General features: G+C 39.8%; 1 protein-coding gene across 1 annotated transcript in view; it reads right to left on the bottom strand.

Annotated features, from left to right (window-relative positions):
* Positions 1 to 27713, bottom strand: part of LOC124605676 (melanotransferrin) — a 121459-nt gene that overhangs the window by 50095 nt on the left and 43651 nt on the right. Inside the window, exons 6-8 of the mRNA XM_047137525.1 lie at positions 24966 to 25145; positions 8167 to 8330; positions 3344 to 3526 (exon numbers count right to left, since the gene is read on the bottom strand). Of these exons, the coding sequence (XP_046993481.1) occupies positions 3344 to 3526; positions 8167 to 8330; positions 24966 to 25145 (527 nt within the window). The remainder of the gene's footprint in view (positions 1 to 3343; positions 3527 to 8166; positions 8331 to 24965; positions 25146 to 27713) is intronic.

Genomic DNA, 27713 nt, shown 5'->3' with positions numbered 1-27713 from the left:
TGACAAAGGATGTGTTTCCCAGTCTGAGTTGGTATTGGGTAACGAAGGGGGCACTTCTACATCGCTATTCACGTCCCCTCACCCTCTTCGTGTGCCGCCCTCTGTCGTTACACCCATCCGTCTTTCCCCTCCCCTGCTCCTCTCCCTTTCCACTCCCCACCCACCCGCACACCCTCCCTCCCCCAATCTTCCTGCCCAACAGCCTCCAAATTGCTGCATTCAGTCAATGGGACAGTTGCACTTCAGTCTGAGCAGCCAGAGATGGTAGTTGTATGTGCGTGAGGTGTGCTTGTTTGTGCGAATAAATGTGTGTGTGTTTCCTTTTCCAAAGAAGGCTTTAGCCAAAAGCTTAATGTAGTAACAGTCTCCTTGTTGTGTCCGTCTGCAATTCGACGTGTCATCTTCACAGTGAGTAGGAATCCATCATCTTCCTTATATCGTTGATATTCCAACCTGGAGTTTCCACCGATTTAAATCTTTAGACAGCATTTTACCTTTTCCACTCAGACAAAATATTCAATGAACTTGAATGGGGCATCTACCTGCTTCTACTCACAAAATTTGAGCCAAATTGATGAACCTTGTCCCGCGAAATCCTGTTGTGAGATTTATATTTAAAGTAGATCTACTTAATTTTTTACGTCTCACTTTCTCCTTAACAGATCTACTGGAAACAGGTCTCTTTAGGACATCATCTAAAGAAAACACTTTCGTACCAAATTACCTGATATAATTGCCTTTTTTTTCTTTTTTTTTACCACCATCAATGACCTTTTGACTTAGAAGGATAGTAATCCTAACTAAATAGAGGATATTACTTTTATGCATATAAAATGAACTGTTTGAATATATTTAAATTTTATAATTAATCATTTAATATTGTGAGGAATAACATAAAATAAAAAAGGGGGAATTATGGCAGCAACAGGAATCAAATCCGAGCCAACGAACTGCCGATCAGTGTGCACGACCACTTTGCCATGACACTGTTACGTCAGTGCTCCTGAAAAATCTCTCACAATCTACACTTGCACAATACATTACACCTACTTTCACAGGAAAACGCTGACCAGGTGCTTTTGGCAACTTAGCACTTATAGTGCCGGACGGGATGATGTCACATCACAGTATGCAAAGTTGAAAATAGACAGATGCGTTATTTGCGTGAGTTGATCATAGCATGGATGACAATCATTTCAGCACTCGACATTGGTTTATAGTTATCCAGAGAGATCACTATAAAACATGGTTTCATGGTTTTTTCCCCATATCAACATGCATTCAAAGAGAAATTGTGTAATTTTAGTGCAATTTATAGCTCCCATTCAGAGACAATTTAAAGGTGATATATGGCTTGCATTAAAAGAGAAATGGCATAATTTTAGTGTAACATTTACTGCATGTTTTGGCACATTAACACAAGAAACCAACCACCTCTGCCACATACTGCGCAAAGACAGTCTTGGGCACATGTCAAAGCAATTCAAAATCTCCCTGCACCTATCTGAAAAAGTTCCAGTCGTTTGCTCAGCAGCGTGTAACAACCAACTGCATGCAAGTAACAACATCCAAGCGAACTACAGCTAAGTAGAAAGAAGTGTGGTTATTGATGGCATTTGCACCTTGATTTCAGCTTGATGAAAATATTATGCATCACTACGGGGAACAGACCATGAGGTGCCTAAAGACATTGAACCACTTTCCTCAGTTATGTAAGTCCCACCTCCATCAGAAGAACACATTAATGAGATCCTGACCACACTAACAAGTGCCAAGAGCCATTGGCAGGGTTGCCCACTTCTTGTAACCCCTACATCATTTATCCTATTTCCACACTAGGCAGTTGTTTTACACCGACATATAATCTAACAAGTATCCTTCAGTTTGAGCTCTCCATTAAGTAATTTGTTTGCTTTTTAGTTTTGCAATCCTTCATCTATATGTATCTCATCTACCTTGCACATCATTTACTTATTAAAGTGCTTGCCTTGTGGTGTCTTATGTCTTATAATCTTCAAGTTTTTCTCCCAACAGTTGAATGTCTGGTAATAACTGTGAGGCAACCAGGAATCAGCTTCCAGTCACACTTGCAATACCCCAATATTTTCTGACTGCTTTCATTCAAGGCTTTGTCTCACTGATGATATTATAGACTTACTGTCAATGATTCCTTTCTACATGTTCACTGCATCAAAAAGTTTAGATATGTTCACTGGCATGTATTCTACTTATGACAGTCAAAAATGGTTAACTGGCTGACTCCTAAGAATAAATTTCATGACAGATATTTAGTACAGTATTGCATGAACATTTGTTCCTGTTACTTGGCTAATTGTATGTGTTATAAAGCTACTGCCAATAAATTGAAATACATGACTGGTGAATTTATGTGCAACTCTCTCCTTCTCTCTCAGAAGCATTCAATAATTTTGATACTTGATGCAACTGTCTTGACAGAAAAAATTGGGTATTACAGTTGGCTAACCTTTCCTCTCTATTATCAGCCAGATCATTTTATATTCTAAAGTAGTATCACATCACTAATTATAACTGTTATGTTTTACAATAAAAAAAAAACAACATGTCATCATCGTTCGCTTTCACCAATTCTTTCCAATGCACACTTCATTCAAAATGAAATATTAACTAGCTACTTATTTCTGTCTTCAGCAAACTTTCTATTTGGAGCACTATGTAGCAGCTCTATTAATTCTTCCACAGTTAAAGACAACCAGGTTTATGTTCTCTCTTTTTATCAGCAAGAATGTGTATTTTATTCTGTAAACAGATGAACTACTCGTCTCTGTGGGATTAACTACATGGACCTAAGAGAGATTTTGTGAAACTAAACAACACTTACATGTACACCATGCATACTCTGCTAATCAAATAACTGGTTTCTGCAAATAGAACAAATCTGATCTATTCACAACACCCTTCAGTTCTCCACTCGCAAGTACAGGTTAAGAAATCAACATCAAAGTTTGCCACATAACTGACAGAGCCTCTAATTTTACCTCCACAAGACTTTGTACAGGACTACAAATGACTCTGGGACCAATGAAACAAATCCCAATATGTATATTCAGCCCATAAGTGAGTCACTACTTCTGTCAAACAATGAAAGGTACTGAGAATGGTTTACGAGACAATAAAATTAATTAAAGTTATGTGTATGTCTGTTCTAAGTTCTTACTTAATCACACGATGCCTTTAAATGTACTGTACAGGTCATTACAGCCTGCACCACTCTGCATTACTTACATTTCAAATGTTCTTATCTCTATTTCACATTTAGATTTTATATTAATTACAGAAATTTCGTATTGAACATGACCATTACCTGAAACAGCAGGTTATGTGACACAAAACTCTCATTGGCTGGACTAAAGAACAGCTGAAATGATTCAATTGGAACAGCCTCAGTTGATGTCACATCATTAGTTGTTCCAAAAAATCCATTTTGATTTGTAGTACTGGAAGTTGGTCTTGTCACTGGCTTTTTACCATACAGCTGAACAGCTTTCTGAAATATCAAACTAAATGTTAGAGAATTAACCTCTATATCATCTAACAGCGGAGAACAGTGTCATTTATGTTAAATACAATAGATTTTGAAATCAACAGCACATGACCAAGTATCAGAATTATTTGAAAAGACAAAATACAGCCAATCAAGCTCACTGAGTGCAAGGTACATTGTATATGGCACACCAGCTAAGAAACTATATCAGTGTAAAGATAATTTTAAATACTGTATTTACTCGAGTATAATATGACCCTGAGTATAAAAAATGCCTCTTTTCTTGAGGGCCTCCTTGAAAAGATTGTAATTTTAATGTACTCTAACTAATATTTTATTTTTAACATACTCCACCTAATCAACATTACAAACTGTTTAACTGACAGAAGGTATCTGCTTCTCATACACTGAATGTCTACTTTTTGGTAATACGCAGAGAAATAAAATAAATAAAAAGAAATAAAAGTTTCTTCAAATTACTGCAACCAGCTGCCTTTTGTCTTGTTCTTCAATTTATTTCTTAATATCCCATTACCGGTTTGGAACCGCCTACCGATTCATCATCAGATTGTACATACTTTAATTGTTTGCAGCAGCGTGGGAGTCACGTAGAATGATTAGTATCTGTTGGTTGTATGCCGGTGTACACAGTATTCTGCAAAACATATGTAATATAATACATTTTCCAATGATGTCAATTGTACTGCACTTTACACACTTAGCCACAGGTACACATTCCAAATGCTTTAGAAAATGTTATTTATGTTTTGTGAAGCATGTGGAAAGTGTTACCTGTGGCTCAGTGTGTTAAGTGCAGTACAATTAACATCACTGGAAAACATTCATTATGTTTTCCAGAATACTATGTACACCAACATCCAATCAATGCATACTAATCACTCTACATGACTCCCACACTGCTGCAAACAATTAATATATGTACCACCTGATGACGCATCGCTAGGTGGTTCCAAACTGGTAACAAAATAATAAAAAATAAATTGAAGAACACAACAAAAAGGCGACTGGTGGCAGCAGTTTATGCCAATTTTTATCTTCACTTTTTTACTTACTATCTAAGCCAGTCATCTGTGGTATCACTATTTTTAATCATAGTCATAATCAATTATGATAATCAATCATCAACATCACTGGTAACCTTATCCTCATTTGTAAGCTGTACATAGACAGTGGGTTGATGGTTTCACCAAAGCAATGTATTTCTATGTGCGAGTAGCAATGAAATATATAATCTTGGTTGAGACAAATATTTCACTGTTTCTTCCAAATATTATGATGATGTGGTTATACTAGGACTTAAGAGCACAGCTGTTTTTCCTTAATAAAGAGTGGATTTTGTATTTATACTGATGCAAGAATGTGGTCAAATTCCTTCATATCTTGTGTCCAAGCATGACATTACCCACTGCTCTTTCACTGGCTGCACAAAACCAGCTGCTGGCACATCATCTTTCATTCCTATCATACCTCACAGTGAACAATAACAACTTACTGCACAAAACACATACGTATGTCAGTTGTCCCTATCTAGACTTTTATGGTCTCTTGCAGAAATTTGTACTACTGATGAGTGTTGGTCCAATTTTCAAGTTGATTCAATTCTGACTACAAACGGATTCAAGGAAACTGAGATTTAAATGTGGACGGTGTTCATAAAAAGCTATAGTACATGCTATACATTTCTGTGATTGGCAGCACAATGAAATATGCTGCCTGCTTCCTGCTCTCCTCCTCACATTCGTCTTATGGTCAGAAAAGCTTATGCCGCTGTTCCCACTCCCAGCCACCCAAATTTTCAAATTAAATCTGGTGTGACCACAGATGCTAAAGCTTCATCTGTAAATGTACAATACCTATATTAATCTATTACACAATGTAAAATGTTGAGCTGAGCAGCAATAGTTTAATGTGAAAATGCTAGACAACCATGTACTTTTCAAATGACGAATTTGGGAAAAAGTTTCATCTTATAATTGGGTAAATATGGTACTTATAGCTCTCTAATCTGAACAGTTACACAGTTTCTGCTAACAGCATTGAAGGTGCACAAATTGCTGCATTACTGTACTGCTCCAGGAAGATTTAAGTAATTAGTTGCAGAAATAAATTTAATGGACACATTCAAATGGAAATGAACAACCCATTATAAAATCCTAAAGTCTGATGTTCTGAACGGGCTATGTATAAGTTACACGCAAAGCACAGGAGGGTGCTAAGTCGCATATGTAGCTGACTGATTCACATAGCAGGCTTTTCAAATACGTAACTCAGTGTCATATGCACAAAACACTTCCTATAATTAGCACTTAAGATGATCCTGAAGAGTGACAATGTAGCTTTGAAAAATGTATTGTTCAAGTTTAAATCTTGTCACCTCAGTTTTGGATAAATGTGGATGTAGAACATGTGAAAGGGGTTAGTGGGATGTAATGTTGGGGTCAGTGAGGGTGTTTTATTTGGGGTGGAGTCGATATCACCCAGCAAGAAAGAAGTTTCTGTAATACAATGATGCAGTGATGAATACATAATTATAATCTGTGGTACATGACAAGAAACTCCAAGCATTAAGATTACTAGAAACATAGATGGTTGGGACAAATACTGGAGGCAACATATTAGAAAAAATTAAGCCAAATAGAAAAATGCCTCATATTTTGAATGAACATGGAGAACACAGAAACATGATGATAACCACTGCAATTTGTTTAACACTAGGGAAAAGTCTGTACCCCACAGTCCGACCATGAGAAGACAATTATACCACATGGTTTAAACTCATCTGATGGACAATGAGTGCAATGGGATGAAGTGGGGGCTCTTTCTCATGTTGCGTTATAACACTTTTGGCTCATGTGTCACTTATGATTTATTATTACCTACCACTTTATTTTGATTGTGTAGTAAATCTATCATTCTCCAAGCACGTCACAGGTGACTCTTCCAATCTCACAAAACAAAAATCTAAATGAAAGAGATTTAAGAAAATGTCAACATGGCACTTCAAGCCATCAATGAATAAGCATTCCAAAAAAGAAAGAAATGTTGTGAATGCCGTAACCAATGGGAGGAAAGGTGCCTTACTTCAAACATAATAAAGTAAGCAGTAAAACATTTATAGCACAACTTCAGATCTTTTTAAACACTCTCCATATAGTAGAACACATCCAGGTATGGCATGATGAATGAGAGTAGGAGTGTTCACGTACTGTTAACAACAAATGCTACTAGACTAAGAAATGACTACAAAACCATAGTTACCAGACATTGTTCTATTTCGTTTAAATGTTTCAAGGGGTTGAACATCTGACTTAACTGGTTTTTAATGTAATTTTGGCTAAAATTTTTCCTTGGTTTACACACACCTTCAGTTTTTTTACCTGCAATGAATTATGTTTTAAACAAATCCTGCTGTGTCAGCTTGTACCCCATGTGTGCCTCCTTTCTGGCTTTCTCCATTCCTCCTAATTACATATGTAATGATGACCAACTGAAAGAATCACAAATTTATACCTGGCTCATTTGGAAGAACTGAAAAACTTACATCCCTTCAATTTTTGTTTTGTTTTGATTCCTATAGCCCATGCTTCATACCTCACTTAAAATGTATTGCCTATGGGTGTTGATTCAATCAAATTATGGCTTTTTAGTATAACTTCCTTAATACAGCTAATGAACACAGGACATTCAATACATAACACTTTCCCTCATTTCTGCATTTATGTTCTCACTTCAAACGAGATGTTCTACTGATTATAATCTTGATTTTAATACACGCTATAGCACATGTATGTCACTGTACAAGGGGTATGCAGAAAGTAGTAGACATTTTGAAATAAAAAATTGATATGGGAAAACCAAATTTTAATAAACACATTTTAAAGGTACATGCGTAACTTATTTTTCTACATAACCACCATTCAAAGCGAAGCACTTATCATACTGCAGCACAAATTTTTCAGTACCATCTCTGTAGAAATCTTCCAACTGTGATTGCAACCACCAGTGTGTAGTGGAACGCAGTTCAGCGTTGGTATCAACGAGTTGCATAGCAAGCCATGTCTTCACTGTTGGAAAGAGGTGGTAGTCACTTGGTGCCAAATCTGGACTGTGTAGTGGATGATCACATACCTCTCAGCCAAACCCCATAGGAGTTGTCTAGTACGACTGGCCGTGTGTGACAGTGCGTTTTCGTGCAAAATCAAAACTTTTGCGTTACATTTTCCCCAAAACTTGTTCTGTATTGCACATCTTAACTTTGTCAGTGTTTCAAACATTTCAATTGGTATGCAGTTTTTTGCCAACAAAGACCTAATCACAATTTTTTTGCAGTGCACATTTTAACATGTCACAGGAAGCAAAATAACAGAGAAACAGACCATAAGCTACCACCACTGGATGGGTACCGAGTGTAGGAACGTTACGGCACCAAGATTGTGGCAGTAGCCATGCCCCTGCCACAATAGACCAAAATTTCTGTTACTTTTTGGATAGCCCTTATGAAACACAATTAACTCAGGAAAGCTTAATACTTCATGAAGTGCCATTTCAACAAATCAACATGTGAGACAAGAAGCTATGCAGTCTCTCTAAGTTTGCAGCAACACTACAAGAATATCACTTACTTTTAGAAACTTTTGGTAACGATATCGCATGTCCACATTCTTTGCTGATGTGGTAACCACAGCATTTGTTGGCGATCTCCCCCAGTTGCAGTTTGCGTATTCATCAAGTGTTCTGTGACTTCCATCACGACACAATAATTCAAAATCTGTTCTCAGTACCCCAGCTGGAAAAAAAAAAAAAAACAACAAATCTAATAATGAAGCCCCAGGTACAGTTTTGTTTGTCAACTAACTAATACAATGATGTTATACAGTCCAGTTCAGAGATGAAATTTGATACGACAATGAAAGGACTGACCACTCTGCTTGTCAGTTTCATTTCATTTCCCTTCCGCACTGTTCAAGCAAGCCTGTTATGAAGCTGCAAATACATTAAATATATTTGCTTAAAAATAATAAGAATTAAATTCTGTTCAGGATACTTGCACACAATATGTCACACAAAACACAATACCATGATTTTTGCTTCCAGAAATTCAATATATGGGAAAATTATTTTAAATATGCATGCTGACTTAAATACTGTTCTGACAAACTTTTTATACTTCAACAATGCAGCCATGAAGCAATTTGTGCAACTGAGATGAGCCATATATTGTGCAATTTAATTATAAAATTCAAGCCCTCAAATAATTCACACTCTATGAGCATGGGCAAGATATATTTGCTACGACATTTTCTGAGAATGCAATAGTAATATTATTGGCCCAGTAAGCAACTGCAAAAATTTATTCATAAAACTGCTGTGGAAGTCTAATCCTCTACAGATGTGTGCTGTTTTCAAATTTGAAGGAATCCTGGAATGTAACAAAATCTCCCCCCCCCCCCCCCCAAAACAAAGGAAAAAAACATGTTACTTAGGTTCATAATCAACATTTTTCTTTGCAGTGTGGTCTTAGGAGATCCCATTTCAGAGCAATAATTCCAGTAGTTTACTTATGTGGGTCATTCCTTCAATACTTTTAGCTGCATTGTTAAGTCTGTCTACATCAAACAGAGCATTATGAGTGTGCTGTTTGGCACAGTCACATCAAGTAAATATCTATGCTTAACCCTGTAAATCCATATGAAATGGAACGAGCATGTAAGGGCAGTAGTAGGAAACAGAAATGATCAGCTTCCATTTATTGGTACAATTTTAGGAAGATGTGGTTCATCTGCAAAGTAGGCAACTTATACAACACTAGTGCAACTGATTCTTGAGTGCTATTTGAGTGTTTAGGATTCCCACCAGGTCAAACTGAAGAAAAACATCAAAGCAGTTCACAAGCAGGATGCTAGATTTGTTACCAGTAGGTCCAATCAACTTATGAGTGTTATGAAGATGCTTTATCAACTCTAATGGGAATACCTGGAGAGTAGACAACATTATTTTGTGAAACACTGTTGAGAAAACTTAGAGAACTGCCACTTGAAGTTGGCCAGAGAATGGTTCTACTGCATTTTGAGTAAGAATCACAAAGATAAAAAAAACTTATAGCCACCATGGAGGCATATAAACAGTCGTTTTTTCTTTGCTCTATTTGTAAGTGGAACAGAAAAGGAAATAAACAGCAGCAGTACAAGATACCCTCTGACACACACTATACAGTGGCTTTCGAGTATGTATGTAGATATAGGTTTCTAGTAACATCTTTTTCTTTAAAGCTTGGCATTGTGTGCTGTGAAACAAAGTCATCTGAATATCAGCAAACTCTTCTAATCTATAAAGTAAATTTGAAAAGGAGGGGCAGGTTACAGAAGACCTAAGGTTGAGAGAGATCCACCTGTTGTGAAGACACTGAAGGGAAGAGATGAAAGAAGAAGCATTAGAGAGTGTAGGATAACAAATAAAGTACAGGAGTAAGGACTATGTCTGTTTCTTTCTGGAGATGATAGAAGGACAGGGAAAGAAGTATAAATCGATTGAGAGGAAGAGAAATTATGATTTGAATAAATATTGCAGTTAACAGCTAGGAGGTAAGCGGAAAGGGAAGAAAAGGAAAAACTGAAAAGAAAGACAGAAAACAGAAACAAATAATACAGTAAATAATGAAATCCTATCCACGATGAAAAGGGGAGGATTTTAAGAGAGGCTAAGTAAGGGTGGATTGATGTAAATATATGCTGGAAAGCAAGTTCCAATCTCCAGGGCTTGAGGCACTGAACTCACTGAAATACTTTTTTTTCCACTGATCACTGAAAAACCCAACTCAGCAACAACTCTATGCAAAGCTGGGTATTGCATTGTGTTAACTACACAAAAACTTTAGAAATCTCTTTTTCACAATTTTTACAGTATTTAACTCATAATATGCACAAAATTTAACATCTCCCTCCCCTGCAAAAAACTCTCAAATAGAATTCTGAAATTTACATATGAGATAGATCTACATAGTGTGTCTAATCATGTAATAAATCTGTTTTTAATTATGGCCAGAGTTAAGGTAGTTGTTCAAATAGATACATTTTTTGCAGTGGGAATAGTTTACTACTTGAGAAAAGGCAGCAAGCACAACACTTTACACAGCAGAGTTGGTAGCACATGGAAGCCATCAACGCCAGGTTCTGGCAGGTGTATTGCTGGCGAGAACAGTCCAACCCGAAAGATATCAAATTCCTATAAACTAAATTGGGCTGTAGTACTGGGTGTGAGCATTCGAACACACTCCAAGCTGGGTATGCAATGTCTCCAAAGCAGACAGATCCTTAGTGGGGATCATTCCAGTATAAAAAGTTGTGCAGTGAACACAAGTTATTTGGTGCACAACATGCAAGACTTTACATGTTTCTCTGCCTTTGAGGTTGTAAGATTCATTAGTGGTGGGGCTGGAGTAACTGGTAATGGACTGGAACATAGGGCAGGTTTTACAGTGACAACAGTTGTTGCAGGGATAGGAACCTTGGGTGGGACTAATGGTCTGGGCCCGTCATATGTTTTGACAAGGATGTTATGATGGTTTGGAGGACAATGGAGGATGACAGTAGGTTGTGTGGGTAGTATATTAGTGAGAAACTGTCCCATTTCTGGGATATACGGTATCAAGCCAGGTGGCAAAGCTTCTCATTGTTGAGTAATGCATCATCTAGGTGGACAATAAAAGGCTGGCATAAGATGAGCCCATCTTGATTTGCACCATAGCCCCCTAGATTTGACTGTAGGTCTGGCCCTTAAATGTTAAATAGTTACGAGTAAGGATGGAGTTGGATAGGGTCATGACAAACAATGTTTTATGGAGACATTCAGATGGGCACAGAGGGAGGTAGTGATCTATTGCTGAGAGGACGACTTGAGACGTCCCAGAAACTGCTTAGCATGGTAGGTTGGAAGTGCTGCTCTACAAAGGCTCTGGTGCATTCAGTACAGGTTTTGAAGTCTGCTACAATGGGATAGCAGAAATTGATGTTTCTATGAACATTGGGGAAGCAGGAAAAAGGCAATTAGTGGATCAGGAAGGGTAAGGGGCTCTATGGAGGCACAAGTGAGGCACCTAGCTTCTAGGATTTCCTGTAGCATAGTGTGGATTGAGATGTTTCATGTTATTCCAATTTATTGTCTTTGACCTCCAACTCTCTTTGATGCAATCTTTTCTAACCTAGCCACCAACCCTTTCTAAGAAACGAACTAACAGTTCTAACAGCTACATGTAGTATCTATCAGACACACTTAGAATTTTGTTCCCAGAAAGTATGTATTGGCCAGATATTTTGTCCCCTTGTGACTTCAATGTTTTTTCATGTAAATTTTCGTCCTGATATACTCTTCCAATCTAAATATACTTGTGTCCAAAATAAAAGCAGTAACCACTACTTCCCTATCCTGCCTCTCCGGGGGACACCATTTTGACACCATTTTGGAGAGGCTTGCATGTCCGCATAAAGCTGAGGGCTATGCCGAAGGTAGAGGTCCTACTGCCAGAAAGACCTCAGCTGATGGATCAGACTAAGAGTGTCCCACAACATCCCATCTTCCCTACTCACTCCTAGTCCTACCCAACTCCCTGACCCAACCCAAGGTGTGATGCAATCCGTGCCAAAGGGTCCATGGCACATGGGAAGATGTGTCACAAATGGAGCCTCAGGGATACCGGGCAACCTCCCTGAGTAAATAGCCCTACACTGTGCGGGGTATTCGTGGTGTGGACCTTGTAGATCCCCAAATCTTGTGGGACCAATATGGACACAATTACAGAAAACAAAGAAAAACAAACTCAGGGGCAAATTGAGACCTCACATATCCAAACATTGGGGTCAGTACTGATGGAAGGCATTCACACTACTGAATCAGAGTCTAGACCTAAGCCAGAAGTGGGAACTGTAACCGAGAAGCTAGACCAGATTAAGATCAAAGGCTTGTCTGGGGCCCAGAGGAGGAAACTACTCGGGGAATAGAGGAAAAAGGAAGGGAAAGAATGGCTTCCTAATGACGAGTGGAGGGAATTTAAGGGATGTGAACCTAAGACCCCCAGGAAGAAACGTCTCAGGTTGAAGGGGATACACAGACCTCCACAATATCAAAGACAGGTAGCAAGCAGATAAGGGAGGCATCAAAGACTCCCTGCTCCCTGGATAAGCAAGTTCAGAAAAAAGGGAAAAAAGAAATAGGGAAACAGACCTATAGTACAGCAGTCTCGGTTTTTAAGATGGCACTTATCCAGGAAGGCTATCCACTGGTGGCCATCAAGTCACAAGCAGGAGGAATTGGTAGAGATGGCCCTCTTAGAAAAGATTGGGGGGGGGGGGGGGACGCTGGCCCAGGAACCAACTTCAGGAGGATCTATTTAGATTGTGGCGTCGCCATTTTTGTCTTGAGGGGGTGCACACGGTGGAATGGCTCAAGGACAAGGTGCCCATGACATCCCCGTGGGAAGATGTGAAGCTGCTGGTTAAGATGGTAGCAGAGCTTCTTAAGACTGGATAGATATCAATATGGGTACCAAAGACCCTTAAGGAAGTCTCTCCTAAGATTCTGTTCGGGAAAATAGGAGCCCAGAACCCAAAATTCTCGACAAAAGACTGGAGAGTGATCAACCAGAAGGTTGCGCCGGAAGGACAAACCCTGGTGGTGGAGCTCAGAGACAAGCCCTGAAGGCGATGCGGGAGGAGTACCTGAAATTGTTTTTAGGGTTCTTGCATGTCACCGTCAGGGTTCTCAGAGACCTTAAAGATGGCAGCAAGACAGAGACTGGAGATGCTGCAGATTAATCTGCAGCACAGTAAAGGGGGCCTCTGTCACCCTGAGTCACTGCCTGGGGAGGCAGGAAGTGGACGTGGCCCGGATACAAGACCCATATTCATATAAAGATAGTGTATCGGGCCTCAGTGGGACTGCAGGAAAGCTGATTTATGCTAGAAATGTAAGAAACTCCAGAACATGCATCTATGTAAGAAATGGAATTTATTTCATGTCAATGATGAATTTCTGCTCTGGGGACTTAGTGACCATTAGAATGCAGCAGTGTGAGGAAGGTATCACGAGCGAAATTGTTTTGGCCTCAGCTTACATTCCTTACGAAGACAACTCTCCTCCACCCTTGGAGGTGAGGAGACTGGTAGAGATTTGCCATCAACAAGGTGACCAACTGCTGGTGGGATGGGACGGCAATGCCCACAACCTAGTGTGGGGCAGCAAGTACACCAACAGTAGAGGTGAGTATCTTCTTGAATTTCTTTTAGCTAACAACTTAGAGGTCCTGAATAGGGGCAATTGCCCTACATTCAGGAGTAGCAAAAGAGAAGTAGTAATTGACATAATCTTTGGTTCCATGATGATGGGCAGCTATGTCAAACAATGGCATGTGCTGATGGAGCCACCTTCATCGGACCACATGCACATTAAATTCAAGGTTGAAATGGGAATCAGACAGATCACAATCTATAGGAATCCCAGGAAAACAGACTGGGAGACATATAGGAGGGACCTTGATTTAGGCTTATCAGAAATTAAAGCCTCGATAAGGAATCCAGAAGAATTTGAGGAAGTAGCAGAGGCTTTTACCTCTGACGTAGTGACCTCATATCAGGACAACTGCTTAATACTGTGAGACGTAAAGGACAATGGGCTAAATATCGTGACGCCCTTGTCAATTACAATCTTGCAATCAGACAAGCAAAGAAGGCATCCTGGAAGGCATTCTGTGAGGAAGAGGAGAGCATGGCTGCACAAGCCAGACTTCACAAGATTCTCACTAGAGTACCAACCAATCCAGGAGGTACGTTGAGGAAGGAGGATGAGGAACATACAAAGACAGTACCATGAGACGCTGGAACTGCTCCTAAAAACTCACTTTCCTCAGTATGTTCTGCCGGACTACACAGACCAGAATGTGATCCCCGAGAGACAATGGTTCTCAGGCACTCGAAGAGAGGACTGGGAATCAGCCGAGGAGTATGTGAACTTTAATAAAATCTAATAGGTGGTGGGAACATACCAACCATTCAACTCACCTGGCCAAGACGGAATTTTTCCAGCTCTCCTGCAACAGGCAGGAGAGTAGTTCATACGAGTCCTATGCAGACTATTCAGGGTTAGCCTAGCACTAGCTATCATTCCCGATGCATGGAGGGCAGTGAAGGTTGTCTTCATTCCATAGCCAGGGAGAATTTATCGTATCAAGGCCAAGGACATGAAACCAATCAGTCCATCCTCCTTCATTCTCAAAACAGTGGTAAAACAGGTTAATGTATTTGTTGGAGAGAGGAGGCTAAGTAGGGCCCCTCCACATTTAAACCAACACGCATATCAACCAGGTAAATCATGTGAGACAGCTCGCCACCAACTCGTTGGGATGGTGGAGAAAGCACTTCACTTCCAAGAAATAGCCCTCTGCATGTTCCTGGATATCAAGGGGCCTTCAGTAACACGACCTTCGTTTCCATGGCAAGGGCAGCAGAGGTGCATGACCTGGGTACCACCATATGCAAGTGGACCAGGGCCATGCTTAGTGGGAGGTAGGTAGAGGCTACCATGATGAATTAAAAGATGGTAATTAACACCACTAGAGGCTGCGCACAAGGAGGAGTTTTGTCCCCTCTGTTGTGGAATCTAGTGGTGAACGAAATCAATGAGGAACTAGGTTCCAGACAATGCTTCTGCCAAGGATACGCAGATGACCTTGTCATAGTAATACTTAGCAAATTTACTTACACAGTTAGAAACATGGCATAAGGAGGACTGGACATTGTGCAAAATTGGTACAATAAAAAGATCTGAGGGTTAATCCTAAGAAGTCTGATGTGGTGCCATTTACAAAGAGACATATTCAACACTCAAGTTGGAATCTAAAGCTCTTTGATGAAACTCTACCTGCGAAGAGGATAGTGAAATATCTAGAGGCAATCTTAGACGAGAAGCTAATGTGGACCCCTCACATTAAGAGCATCTGCTCCAAGGCAAAAAGAACTCTAGTGGGTACTAGAAGGTCTTGTGGCAAAAACTGGGGCCTAAGACCTTGGGGTATGCACAGGATATACACCACAGAGATTAGACCAAGGATTTCCTACGGGTTTGTAGTGTGGTGGAAGAAGGTAGAACAGTGGGTTGCAGCTAAGGAGCTTGCTAAGGTGCAGAGATTGGCCTGCTTAGCCATAACAGTTGGAATTAGCAGCACACCAACTGCTGGAATGGAAGCCACGTTGGACATGCCTCCACTACACCTTTGGGTCAAGGTGGAGGCAGCAGCTGGGGCATACAGACTTAAAACTGGCAAAAACTGGGTTTCATTCGGATGGCTGGGGAAATGCCTGCTGACTATATAACAACTCCTAACTGCTCGACAGCCCTTATGTGTGTAGGAGAATATGCATAGATGCAACAAGGACCGTAGCATCTACATCTATTCAGACAGCCAGGTAGCTCTGAAATCATTGGCAGTTCCTGCAACAAGATCTAAGAATGTTGCAGAATGCCACAGGGCTCTGGTGGAGCTAGGGGGAAGCAATAGGGTAAAGCTAATGTGGGTCCCTGGCCACTCAGGGATCTGTGGCAATGAAAAAGGTGACAGATTGACTAGAATGGAGGCAACAACTCCATTTACTGGACCAGAACCTTTCCTGACAATCACCAAGGCTATGATCAAATTAGAACTATGGAACTGGCTTAGGAAATAGCATGTAGGATATTGGACCAAGGTCTATAAACAAAAACATGGTAAGGTAATGATGCCCAAGCCATGTTTTAAAAGAAGCTCTGTAATCCTGGGATTGAACGGGAAAGAGATCAAACTCATGACTGGCCTGATGACGGCCATGGGAATTTCAAAAAACTCCTTTACTCAATGGGTACAATGGAAGAGGACCCCAAATGTAGGACCTGTGATGAAGGTGAAGAAACTTCATCACACCTAATCTACAAATGCATAGCAGTGGAGAGCAAAAGATACAGAATCTTCGGGTCATCGGAATCTGAAGAAATTGTGTCTAACAAAAAACTGGTAGAGGGACACCTTGCGCTATTTAAGGGCATTGGTTGGCTTTACTAGATATGCAGGGAGCGATACCACACAATAAACCTAGTGTCGCTGCAGGCAGTAGCGGGTTAGACCTAAACTGTTTTAGCTTCCCTGTTAAAATCAAATCAAATCAAATCAATCCCCATCCTGTGTCTAGTTCACAATATAATCATACAAACTGTCAACAGATGTCCGTACAAAAGCATTCTGCAGGAAACAGGGCATTCCGGTCCATGGACAACCATGCCATTGCTGACGCCAGAGCACCTGTCCATCAGGGTAGTGTTTGATGGCTAGTTTCACATCCACAATCGCTGTATACATAGTCACAGATGGCGCAGCATGGCACAGAGAAGACACCTACCAGGCACACTGCGGTGGAGGGCTACAGGAAGAATGGAAGCAGGACAGTTGGAAACTGATGTGACCTGATAGCTTATTGCAAATAATTCTCTTGTTTCTTGGATGTGGCAACAGTTTATAGAGACCCAAACTGAATCCCAAAGACCGGAGCAGGGCCAACCATGTGTGACATCAGAAATGGAAGGCCAGTAATTGGCTTTTAGGGCATGGTGGTACACCCTTAGTACAGCATGGCAACTGGCATTTGACCTTGTAGCATCCACTGGACGTGTTGTATTGAGGTAAAGGGTGTACAGAAGGCATCGGCAGAGTGGCCTTTATTGTCGGAGACCTGCTGTTGTGTATCTCTGGCATGTCTTCACAGAAGGAATGTCTGGAGTGGAGTCATCAACATGCCACCTGAACAGTCAAACAGTGGGCCAACCTTCTTTTCACAGAGAAGTCCTGATTTGGTACGGAGATTGATTCTCGACGGATTCAGATCTGGAGGGAACATGGAATATAATTTCGGGAAGGAGACCAAGGAGGATTCCTAATCGTACCGACAAGAATTACGTTGACCACACGAATACCTCTTCTGGAAATCGTACAGGTGAACTGGCAAAGTTTAATTGCTGTCAGGTATTGTGATGAGATATTGGGACCTCATGTGCGGTTGTTGATGGATGATAATGCTTGACCTCATACAGCACACGTGGCTGATGTTTTCTTGGATACCAAAGATAATGCACACATGGCATAGCCAGCTCATTCTCTTATTTGAATCTCATAGAGCATGTCTGGGTTGCACTAAGGCGATCGGTTGCATCAGCATCCATCAACCACTCTCCAAGAGTTGCCAACAGCTCTGCGAAGAATGGGCATTATTGCCTCACCATGAGATTGGTGACATCAGTCACAGCATGCCCCATTGTTGTCAGGCCTGTATTGCTGTCACAAGTGTAATACATCATACTGAGCACATTAAACAGTTGTCTGCATGTGTGTGCAAATCAGTTATGTTGGAAAAAACGAACTTTTTGTCTTCCATTATGCGTCTTGCAGTTGTTTATGTTCTGTATTCTTTACAATGTTTCCACTTTACTACCACCAGTTTATATTGTTTTGTGAGACAATAAAAGAAACCTTGAAAAATTTCCATTTGCTGCTTTAATTTTGGACACTAGTGTATATACTACCATGTTCTAACCACAATAAATACTCTACATCCTCAACAAAAATGTAGGATTGCTGTATTCATGCAAGACTTCAACAAGTACAATCAAAGCAATATCGATATATAAGTACTGATGATGAATTTCAAATATTCAGAATACAAGTTCCATCTTGGATTACCACAAATAAAACAGGAAAAAGGAGTTTTGTCCAAGAGCCACAGATTACCAATAAAAGGCTGGTGTATTGTGTAGAATGTAGTGGAACTCAGATAATGACATTAAGAACAAAATTCAGATTGTAAGAAGTACACCATGAGAAGGTGTGAAACAAATATGAGTAGGCAGCTGATCCATTATAAGGAAAAGGCAATAAAGCAAAAGACTCAACATTCAGAAAAAAGGAAACAGAAAGTATGTATGACAGATAATAGAAAGGTTGAAGAATGCTCATAGAGGAAAAAAAAATATCTGAAGAGATTGTAGGAATATTTCATGTGAAACAAATGAATGAGAAACAAAGTTGCAAGAGTGACAGATTGCAACAGTGCGAAATATTTTGTCAAAAGTGAAATAATTCTAACATAAATATGGAAAGGATAGATTGCTACTCACCACAAGTGGAGGCATTGAGTCACAGACAGGACCACTAATATATCAAAACTTAACAGACAACAATCTCCTGCAATAGAATACACACACACACACACACACACACGCACACACTTGCGCACTCACACACTGCCGCCATCTCAGGCCACATGAGCCTGACAGCAACTGCTGCATCTGGCAGAACAGCAATGTGCTGGGATGGATGGTAGTGGTAAGGAGTAATGAGAAGGGTGTTATTCCATCCAAGACTTTTCTTCTTCCTCCTCCTCCTCCTCCTCCTCACCTTCTTCTTCAATTCCCTAACACTTTCCAGTGTCGGAGCAGCCTCATTCTATCCATTTCTTCCATTCCACTCCATTTTCACACAATCTTTTCTTTACATGATTGTTTTTCCAGGCCTTTTGTCACAGTTTCTTGACTCTGTCCTCCCTTGCACATGCCTTTCAAATACTTGTTTAGCTTTTATTTCCTCTCATGTTCTCTTAACGTGCTCACACCATCTCAACTGAGCTTCTCAACCACCACACGCACTGGTTTCTTTTGCCCAGTCTCTTCTCATATTCTTTCATTTCTAACTCAATCTATTCTTATCTTTCCTACTACTTTCCTCATAAACTTCATATCTATGACAGTAATCCCACTTACACATTTCTCTTGTAGTGTCAATCTATCTTTCACTGTAATTGCTGCATAACTGCACTGTAAATTATTATACTTATCTCTTACTTCCCTAGTATTGTGTTATTCATCTGATAGTACCTAGAGACTGCTTTCTTAATTCTATTTAGTACCTCTTGTTCTATTCTCCCATCATTACTTAGTACGGTGCTAAGATATTCCTAACTGTCATTTTGCCAAGAGGCTTTCATTACAGAGTATATTGAGTTGTTCTTCCTGCCTGTTCTGTTTTGAAACCCACATTGCTTGTATTGGTATTCACTAACATTCTCTTCCCCTTCATATCATTTCACACCGGTGTCAGCCACCAACACTATATCATCTACACAGAGCAATGTTTGCAGATACGTTAGACACAGACACAGTCTCCACATTCCATGGTTTGTTGTATGGGTTCCCTCTTGCTTGTTTTTGCTACTTCATCTAGAAAGATATTAAAGAATAAGGGTGTGAGGCTACCACCTTGCCTGATTCCTTTCTCAATGGGGAATTCTCTTGACCTTTCACCACCTATATGAATAATTCCTTCTGGTTTTTCATAAGCACTCTCCATGGCATTCATAAACTTAATTTGTACCCTCTTTGCTACAAGTGATTCCCACACATACTGCCTTGGCACAGTCAAATGTAGCTTTAAAATCGAGAAACGACAGATAAAGGTCACAGTTCTTGGCTATGCTTTTGTCCACAATTGTTCTTATAGTGTAGATGTGGTCCTGGGTCCGTTGCCCTGGCATAAAAGCAGTCTGCTCCTCTCCAATATCCTCTTCCACAGCCCATCTCAGTCGCCTTTCTAAAATACCACTATATGCTCTATAGACAACTGATGACGTGTAGATAGCTCTGTAATTACCACTTCTTATGCAATAGTATGACAAAAGTTCTTCCGTTCCTCAGGGACACTAATCTCCTCCCACACTCTCTGGATCTGCTTAATGGGCTTCTCTACCACAACTACTTCACCATTCTTGATTAGTTCCAGAGCTATCCCATTAAGGCCTGAAGTCTTCCGTATTCTAACTTAGTTAACCACCATTTCTACTCCTGTTCCTCTATCTCTCCTTCAATTCCTGGGTCTTGTGTAATTTCATACTGTCTTAAGATAATTTCTTCTGCTTTTCCTTATTCAGTTTTTTTGGACTTTTCTTCCTAGTGTCTTCTCCACGCTTCAAGTACTGCTGCTTTCTCTGGCACTAGCTTACCCCCATCCTTAATTGTCCTTGTTTGCTTCCCATATTTCCCTCTTAAAGCTGTTTTGGTTTTCCAGAAGCTCCTTATGCTGTTCTCTCTTGCCTTGGAGAACCATGTTCTCCAATTCCTCCTGAGTTTTCCTTTTAGGTTCCTTCACTACTTGTTTCATTTCATTTCTTCTTTCCCTATACTCTGCCCTTCCTTCTTCCATATAAGATGCTATATGTATCTTTTCCAGGTTTCCTTCTTATCCTTTAACACCTGTTTCACTTCCTCATTCCACCAAATTTTCTTCTTTGTATTTGCTATCCCACTTACAAATAAATCTAACTGCAAGCTCTTTGACTTCACATTTCTGGAGGAGGTAGAATGAACTGGGGGGGGGGGGGGGGGGGGGGGGGGGGGAGGGGGGGGGGGAAGGTCGGGTAAATATGGGCTCTAAAATGCATACCTTATACCTTAACAGCCATGGCTACTTGTTCAGTAGAAGAGATGTGTTTCACAGCTCTTAAGGTATGCATTTTAGAGCCCATGCTGACTAGAATTTTTTTTCTCGTTTTCGTCCATACTACCACGTCTGAAATTCACCTTTCCTATAATCTCAGCAACAACAGTACCGGTGAATTTATTCCACTATCAGAGGTTACGAACAATTCTCATTTACAACTTACGACTTGGTTGTTTCCAGACCAGTGTCCCTTACCTCAAGTTGATACATTTACCCTTCTACATCATTCCTGAAGGTTTGTAACACTGTCACGGAAATCACCCGCTATACTACTCCCACCTTTCAGCTTTCCCTTCTTTGCTTAGTACTGGTTTTCTACCTGAGCATCTCATCATTTGCTGTGCTAGTTAGCACATAAACTCTCACTCCAGTGGTGGTTGTTGGCGTCATGTTTATCTTGGCTATGGTAATGCAATCATTATGCTGTCATTGCAGTTTATCTGCATTCCTACTTTCTTATTCATTATTAGACCTACTCCTACAATACACCAATTTGACTCTGTATTTAAAATGCTGTGCTCACCCGACCAGAAGTCCTACTCATCCTGTCACTGAACTGCATAAATCCCCACTATATCTAACTTCATTATGTCCATTCCCCTTTCATAAGGGGCAGTTAAATGAAATCGAGACAGATGGAAAATGTACGTAAACTGTTTATTATTGCAAAAATAATCACCATAACTGTTAATACGTTTATCCTGCTGTGACACATATTTCACGAAAAAATCTTTTCCGTTGCCTATGGGATCATAATGTTATCCAGGCATGCATTTCTTCATCCACAGAAATTGACCACAATAAATGTCTTTTGGGGGCTCCAAAAATATGAAAATTGCAGGGGAGAGATTGGGACTGTATGGAGGATGTGTAAGGGCTTTCCGGTGAAACATCTGCAGTGTAGTGAAACAACAGGCATGCCAGCTCCGAGAAAGTTGTAATGATCTTTTTTGTCGACTGTAAGGGCCGGCTGCTCAATGACTTTCAGCTTAAAGACATTGTGAATAACAATAAAAAACAACCAACACTCAATAACCACTCAAATTATCATAAAAATTATAACAATTAAAAAAGTCAAGAATGACTAGGTGTTTCCAAAAGCTGCATAGTTGTATTCTCGAGGTTTCCATACTATTGGATTAATTTTTGGATGATATCGTCCCTTGTACTACTAAATAGACGTTAGTTAATTTTTATGCTTTTTATTCCTGTTCATGTTATTTCTTTTCCCCTGGTTTTGTCTAGGCCTGGCTCGTTCAGCAGTCATGCTTTGTGCAATTTTGATAAACTTCTTTTGGGTGTACTCATCTTTATTAAGACAAGCCAGCAAAGCAGTTTGACTCTTAACCTGCATAAGTTCCCAAATGTTGGGATTCTGTAATTCTCCACATACATTATGAAGATATAATTACTGTGATTGATTGTCATTGTTTTTTGTTGACTGTAAACATTATCTACAATTCTGTATTTCTACCATTTCACACAGTGATTTGTATTCTTGGCAGATAAACCCGGATACGTGTGTGCTCAAAAGTGAAACCAGTAGTTGCGAATAAAGCACCTTCATACAGCTATGCAGCTTTTGGAAACACCTCATCATTCTTGGCTTTTCAACTGTTATAATTTTATGGTAATTTCAATGGTTACTTTCTGTCATTACTGCATCCGAACTGGTATTCAAACAATCATTCTTTCCACACTCCATAAGTGAATGAAACAGGAAGAAACCCTAATAATTGGTACAGTGGGATGTACCCTCCGCCATGCACCTCACGGTGGTTTGCTGAGCATAGATGTAGATGTTGAGTGTTTTGTATTGTTATTTAGTTTCTGAAACACTATGCCGCAATTCATGTACAGGGGTACAAGGACACTTTGGAAAAATTGAAGCACACCATCCAGATCAAACGCTCATGAATACTGACAGACGGTATCACTAGGTTGTAGGATACTGCCCACCACACACTGCTGGGGTTGTTTCAGATACAATGCACAAGTTGCACTGCGAAGCTCTCACACAGTTATGATCTCTGATGTCTCATCACGACGTTTCCATTGATCTGCTTCGGACGAAGAGATGCATGCCTGGGTAAAATCAAGGTTACGCAGGCAACTGCGAATATTTTTCCATGAAGGCACTGACCATCTTGTCTCACAGTGGGATAAGTGTATTTACAGTTAGGGAGATTACTTTTGAGATAATAAGCAGTTTATGTACTTTTTCTATCTGTCTCATTCTCATTTGACTGCCCATTATAAATTTTCTAACCTACCTGCCCGATTAAGCGAGCTAACATTCCACACACTGACCTGTAGAATGCCTGTTAACTTTTTCCTGATGACATCATCCTGAATAGTCTCCCACTTGGAGATCAGAATGGTGGACCATTTTACCTCAAGAATATGTTACCCAAGAAGTTGGCATCAACCATACAGCATGGCTGCATACTCTCAGGAAAAATAATGGATTTAGTTTTCCCTGGCTTTCAGCCATTCGCAGTAACAACGAAGCAAGGTTACGCTGGCTCATGTTACACGGCCATATCAGACAGTCATTCAGATTGTTACCGCTGCAGTTATTGTAAAGCCTGCTAGCCCTCTTCAGGAACTATGTTTGTCTGGCCTCTCCACAGATAACTCTCTGTTGTGGTTGCATCTAAAGTACAGTTATCTGTTTCGTTGTGGCACACAAGCCACCTCATCTCAACCAGACCAAGTTTCGTGAAATGGGCCATCTCCCTTCACTCTCTGTCTATTTTTCATCTTTTGATGCTCTCGTATCACAAACGATATTTCTTTCATAATTTGTCATTTAGCTAACTTGGATGTTCATCAGTTGTACAAGTCAAAATGCATTTCCCTCAATTCCCAAAGTTCAATTACATTCTCTTTACACTGAAAAAACACTTACTCATTTATATTTGGAAAGGTAAATTCCTGCTCTTCACTGAGTTCATTCACAGAGACCTACTGATCACCACACGATACATATTCACAAATGAAAAACGTATTTCAATTCTCATTTAACACCCAATAAACAACCCAATTATTACACTGACAACCAGCTCAGATTTCACAAGGATGAAATCCCAATCTGAATACTCCCTCACTAACAGAATCATTAAAATTACTTTTTATTTGACATTTCTCAAGTTGCGCTCATGTTGCCACAGTGACTGTCAGCGGCACCTCAGCTGAGACTTGGACAACTGAGAGTGGGCTGCTAACATAGGCAGAATGCTCTTCTGCCCATTGCACATTATTTGCATGCATCACACTATGGAAACACTGCAAGTGAGGTATGTTGTGTCTCATTAGCAATGGTGGAGAGCCCGCACAGGACATTGCAAGCTCTTACTGAAGTGCAAATACTATGTGTCAGCTGACAAATCATTTTTATAAGATTATAAGTTAATTAAGAAACGCAACAAAAACTTCTGAATGAAGACTGCTGAATTTATGTTTGAACCTAAGCGCTCCTTAACATCAATCTTATTAATTATCCCATCTTGCTCCATCAGGAGAGGTAGCATTTTGCAAACCACTTAGAATCTGTTCAGTGTGTGCTATCTTTTAGATAACCCTGGAGGTTTCAAGTATCATTACTCACATGAACCACAGTTAATAAGAACAAGAAGGTTGAAGTTTAATGTTCCATTGATGTCAAGGTAATCAGAGACAGAGCACAAGCTTTGGTTGAGAAAGGATGGGGAAGGAAATTGGCCATGTCCTTCCCAGAGGAACCACCACGACATCTGCTGTTGGAAACCACAAAAAATCTTAATCTGGTGGCCAGGTGGGGATATGAACTGATGTCCTCCTGATTACAATTCCACACAGTGTACAAGAAAATAATTTACTAACCAAAATTTGATCCAGTACCCAGCATCGAGTCCACTGTTGTATGTTTTAAAAAAGCAACGTCACCAGCTTCAAGAAGGCACTGGAAGGCACCCTCAGAGTCAGCATATGGATCAGCACTTGTGCAACGTTGTCCAGGAACTGTACTAGCACAAAGCTGACACAGCTGGTCAGAGTTATCACCTGGAAAACAAAACAAAAACAGTGATGATTTAAGGCAACATTGTGATATCTTCACAATTACATGGTACCTTATCCAACTCTTACTTACTTTGTAAACTTAACATTTTCAGATGACACTTACAGTATTATTTAAATAAAAGGGCCTGCATATTAAGAGAGGGGCTTAAATAGAACTTAATGCTCATGACAGAAAAACTATACGCTACATGGAGCTCAAACTTAGATCTTTGTTTTTTGCCAACAAAATGCCATTGCCAGCTACCAAAGAATGTCTCAGCGACTGGTGACATACAAGCTACATCTTGATACCTGTTTTCAAATCCCCATGCAAAATAGAGGAACATCTCTGGGAGAAAGCACACTTCTTTCTGGAGAGTGGCTCAACAATGCAGTGATCCATGCTGTAAATATTGCTTATATGGCTGTGGTTGACTGTGCATGTAAACTCCAAATAAGAAGTCAATAATCGTAGCTTTGAACATAATATGAGATTGTTAAATGGAAAACAGTTGTCAATTAGCAGAATGCAAAACTGGTAATCATTCTGAGAAAATGGTAAATGGAATTACACTTAAAGGAGTCATATGTACTGTATAAGAGATCAAAGAGTACAAGCTACAAGAGATATTATAAATAGAGAAGATAAAAGATATCAGATAGTAAAAAATTACATGTGAGTCAACAGTGCACTACATAAAAAAATGACAAATCTTCTGAAATATCAATTAGACAGAAGCTGTACAAAAATCAAATACAATTCAGGAAGGTAGGAAAGTTATAAATACGCATATATAAGCAAACAAAATTAAGTATAAAACATGGAAAGATTTGAGTAAATGGAAGAGAAAATAAGTAACCAAAATTTTTAAATACTAAGAAAAACTAATCTGCAGCTTTTGGTAAGATGCAAACTATGTCTCTTATTAATTTCCAATCTGTTCTATTCAGCCATCACCCTTTGGCTTAGATTCACTAGCATATTTCTGATCCATTCTTCCTGCAAAACGGTTCTGCTAATTTTCCAACAATCATCACACTTTAGTTTGTCAAACATCATTTTACATTTTTTCCTTTTTCTGATTATGTTCAGGTTCTACGTGAGATTTTCAAGTATTGGAAAAAAAAATGGGTGGAATACAAACAATGCAATGAGCTATGGCACCATTTGCTATATACTGGAGGAAATGAGCAGCAGATAGGAACACAAAAAAGAATTAGTTCAGCATAAAAAATGCATTCTTCTTCCATATGTCACTGTTCTATTGGTTTGACTTGGTAAGGAGTTGTGTTGGGTGGAGGAGGTGAGATGAACAAGGAGAAGGCATGGGAAAGGTAGAGGAAGGCTATGAGAAGGAAGGACAAAACGGGAAATGGCTAAGAATACTGCATCAGAGAGTTTTCTGCTGTGCAAACAGGGAGTTCTACACAAGGTGATATAGAGAGAGGGTATGCAGTAAGAATAGGTCATGAAAAGACTGGTGGGAAAGGAAACCACTGAGAGAATAGTGTTGAAAAAGTCCACAGGTCCAAAGAATTATGAGTCAATGTAAATAGATGAGGCAAGAGTGAATACTACTACCTTTCATTTTATGCTGAGACAAGGAACATCTGCCCAAAGTCTTTATAATTCATTCCAAAGTAATATTTAGCTATTCATTCAACTAGCCCAATCTTATGCCACTAAAGCTTCCAACACTTTGACACATGAATCATATGCAAATGACAGATCCAGATGAAAAACATGTCCCATATATTGCCCAACATATCTTATTCCATCAAAGGCAAGGCCATCTGTGAAAGCAGTTATGTCATACACCAACTCCATTGTCATCCATGATCTGCCTTTTATGTGGACTTTACCATTAACCAGCAGGCCACCTACACACCATCAAATTGAGGCCCACAGCAAAGGCTAATCACTCAGTGACAAGAGCACGCCAAGAATACAAAACAGTTCACTTTAACATCTACTAAGCAACCCATGACATGTGTGTTCTCTGTCTAACACAGACTTCTCTGAATTGCGTAGGTGAGAAGTGTCCATTCAACACATCTTCCGCCTTTGCTAAAAAATAAACCGTATTCTATACTAAGATCCGCCACATTCCCTACCACCTATCCCACAGAAATAAGCTGCGTATTACTCAGTACTTCACTCAGGATCTTTATTTTTAATTCAACTTATGATCCTAGGAGTCTAAAAACATCTTCCACAGTGTCTAACAACACCTATCTTGAACATCACCATGTGCATCACTTTACTATATCTGCTCAAACTACGTTAACCTTTCTCCAGTAGTGAATTCCTAACCACTGGCCATCCCTTTTCTTTGCCACTTCCCCTCTCTTGCTTCTCCCTTGCTACATTTTTCCCATATCACCTAATATAGCTCATCACGTCTCCCAACACTTGGAATGGGAGTGACTGTGTAAAGTACACTTATATGTGACTGGATAGAGAATGCACTACAGGGAGAGCTGTAACATATATTTCCTTGGTGGCTGTTAAAAGGAAGAAAAATAAGTAATTTAACATAAAATACGCAGCGCATAATTATGAATTAGCCT

Source organism: Schistocerca americana, chromosome 3 (genome assembly GCF_021461395.2).
Source record: "Schistocerca americana isolate TAMUIC-IGC-003095 chromosome 3, iqSchAmer2.1, whole genome shotgun sequence".
NCBI lineage: Eukaryota > Metazoa > Arthropoda > Insecta > Orthoptera > Acrididae > Schistocerca > Schistocerca americana.
Note: the sequence above shows the minus strand (reverse complement) of the source record. Positions and strands in the feature narration are given on the sequence as shown.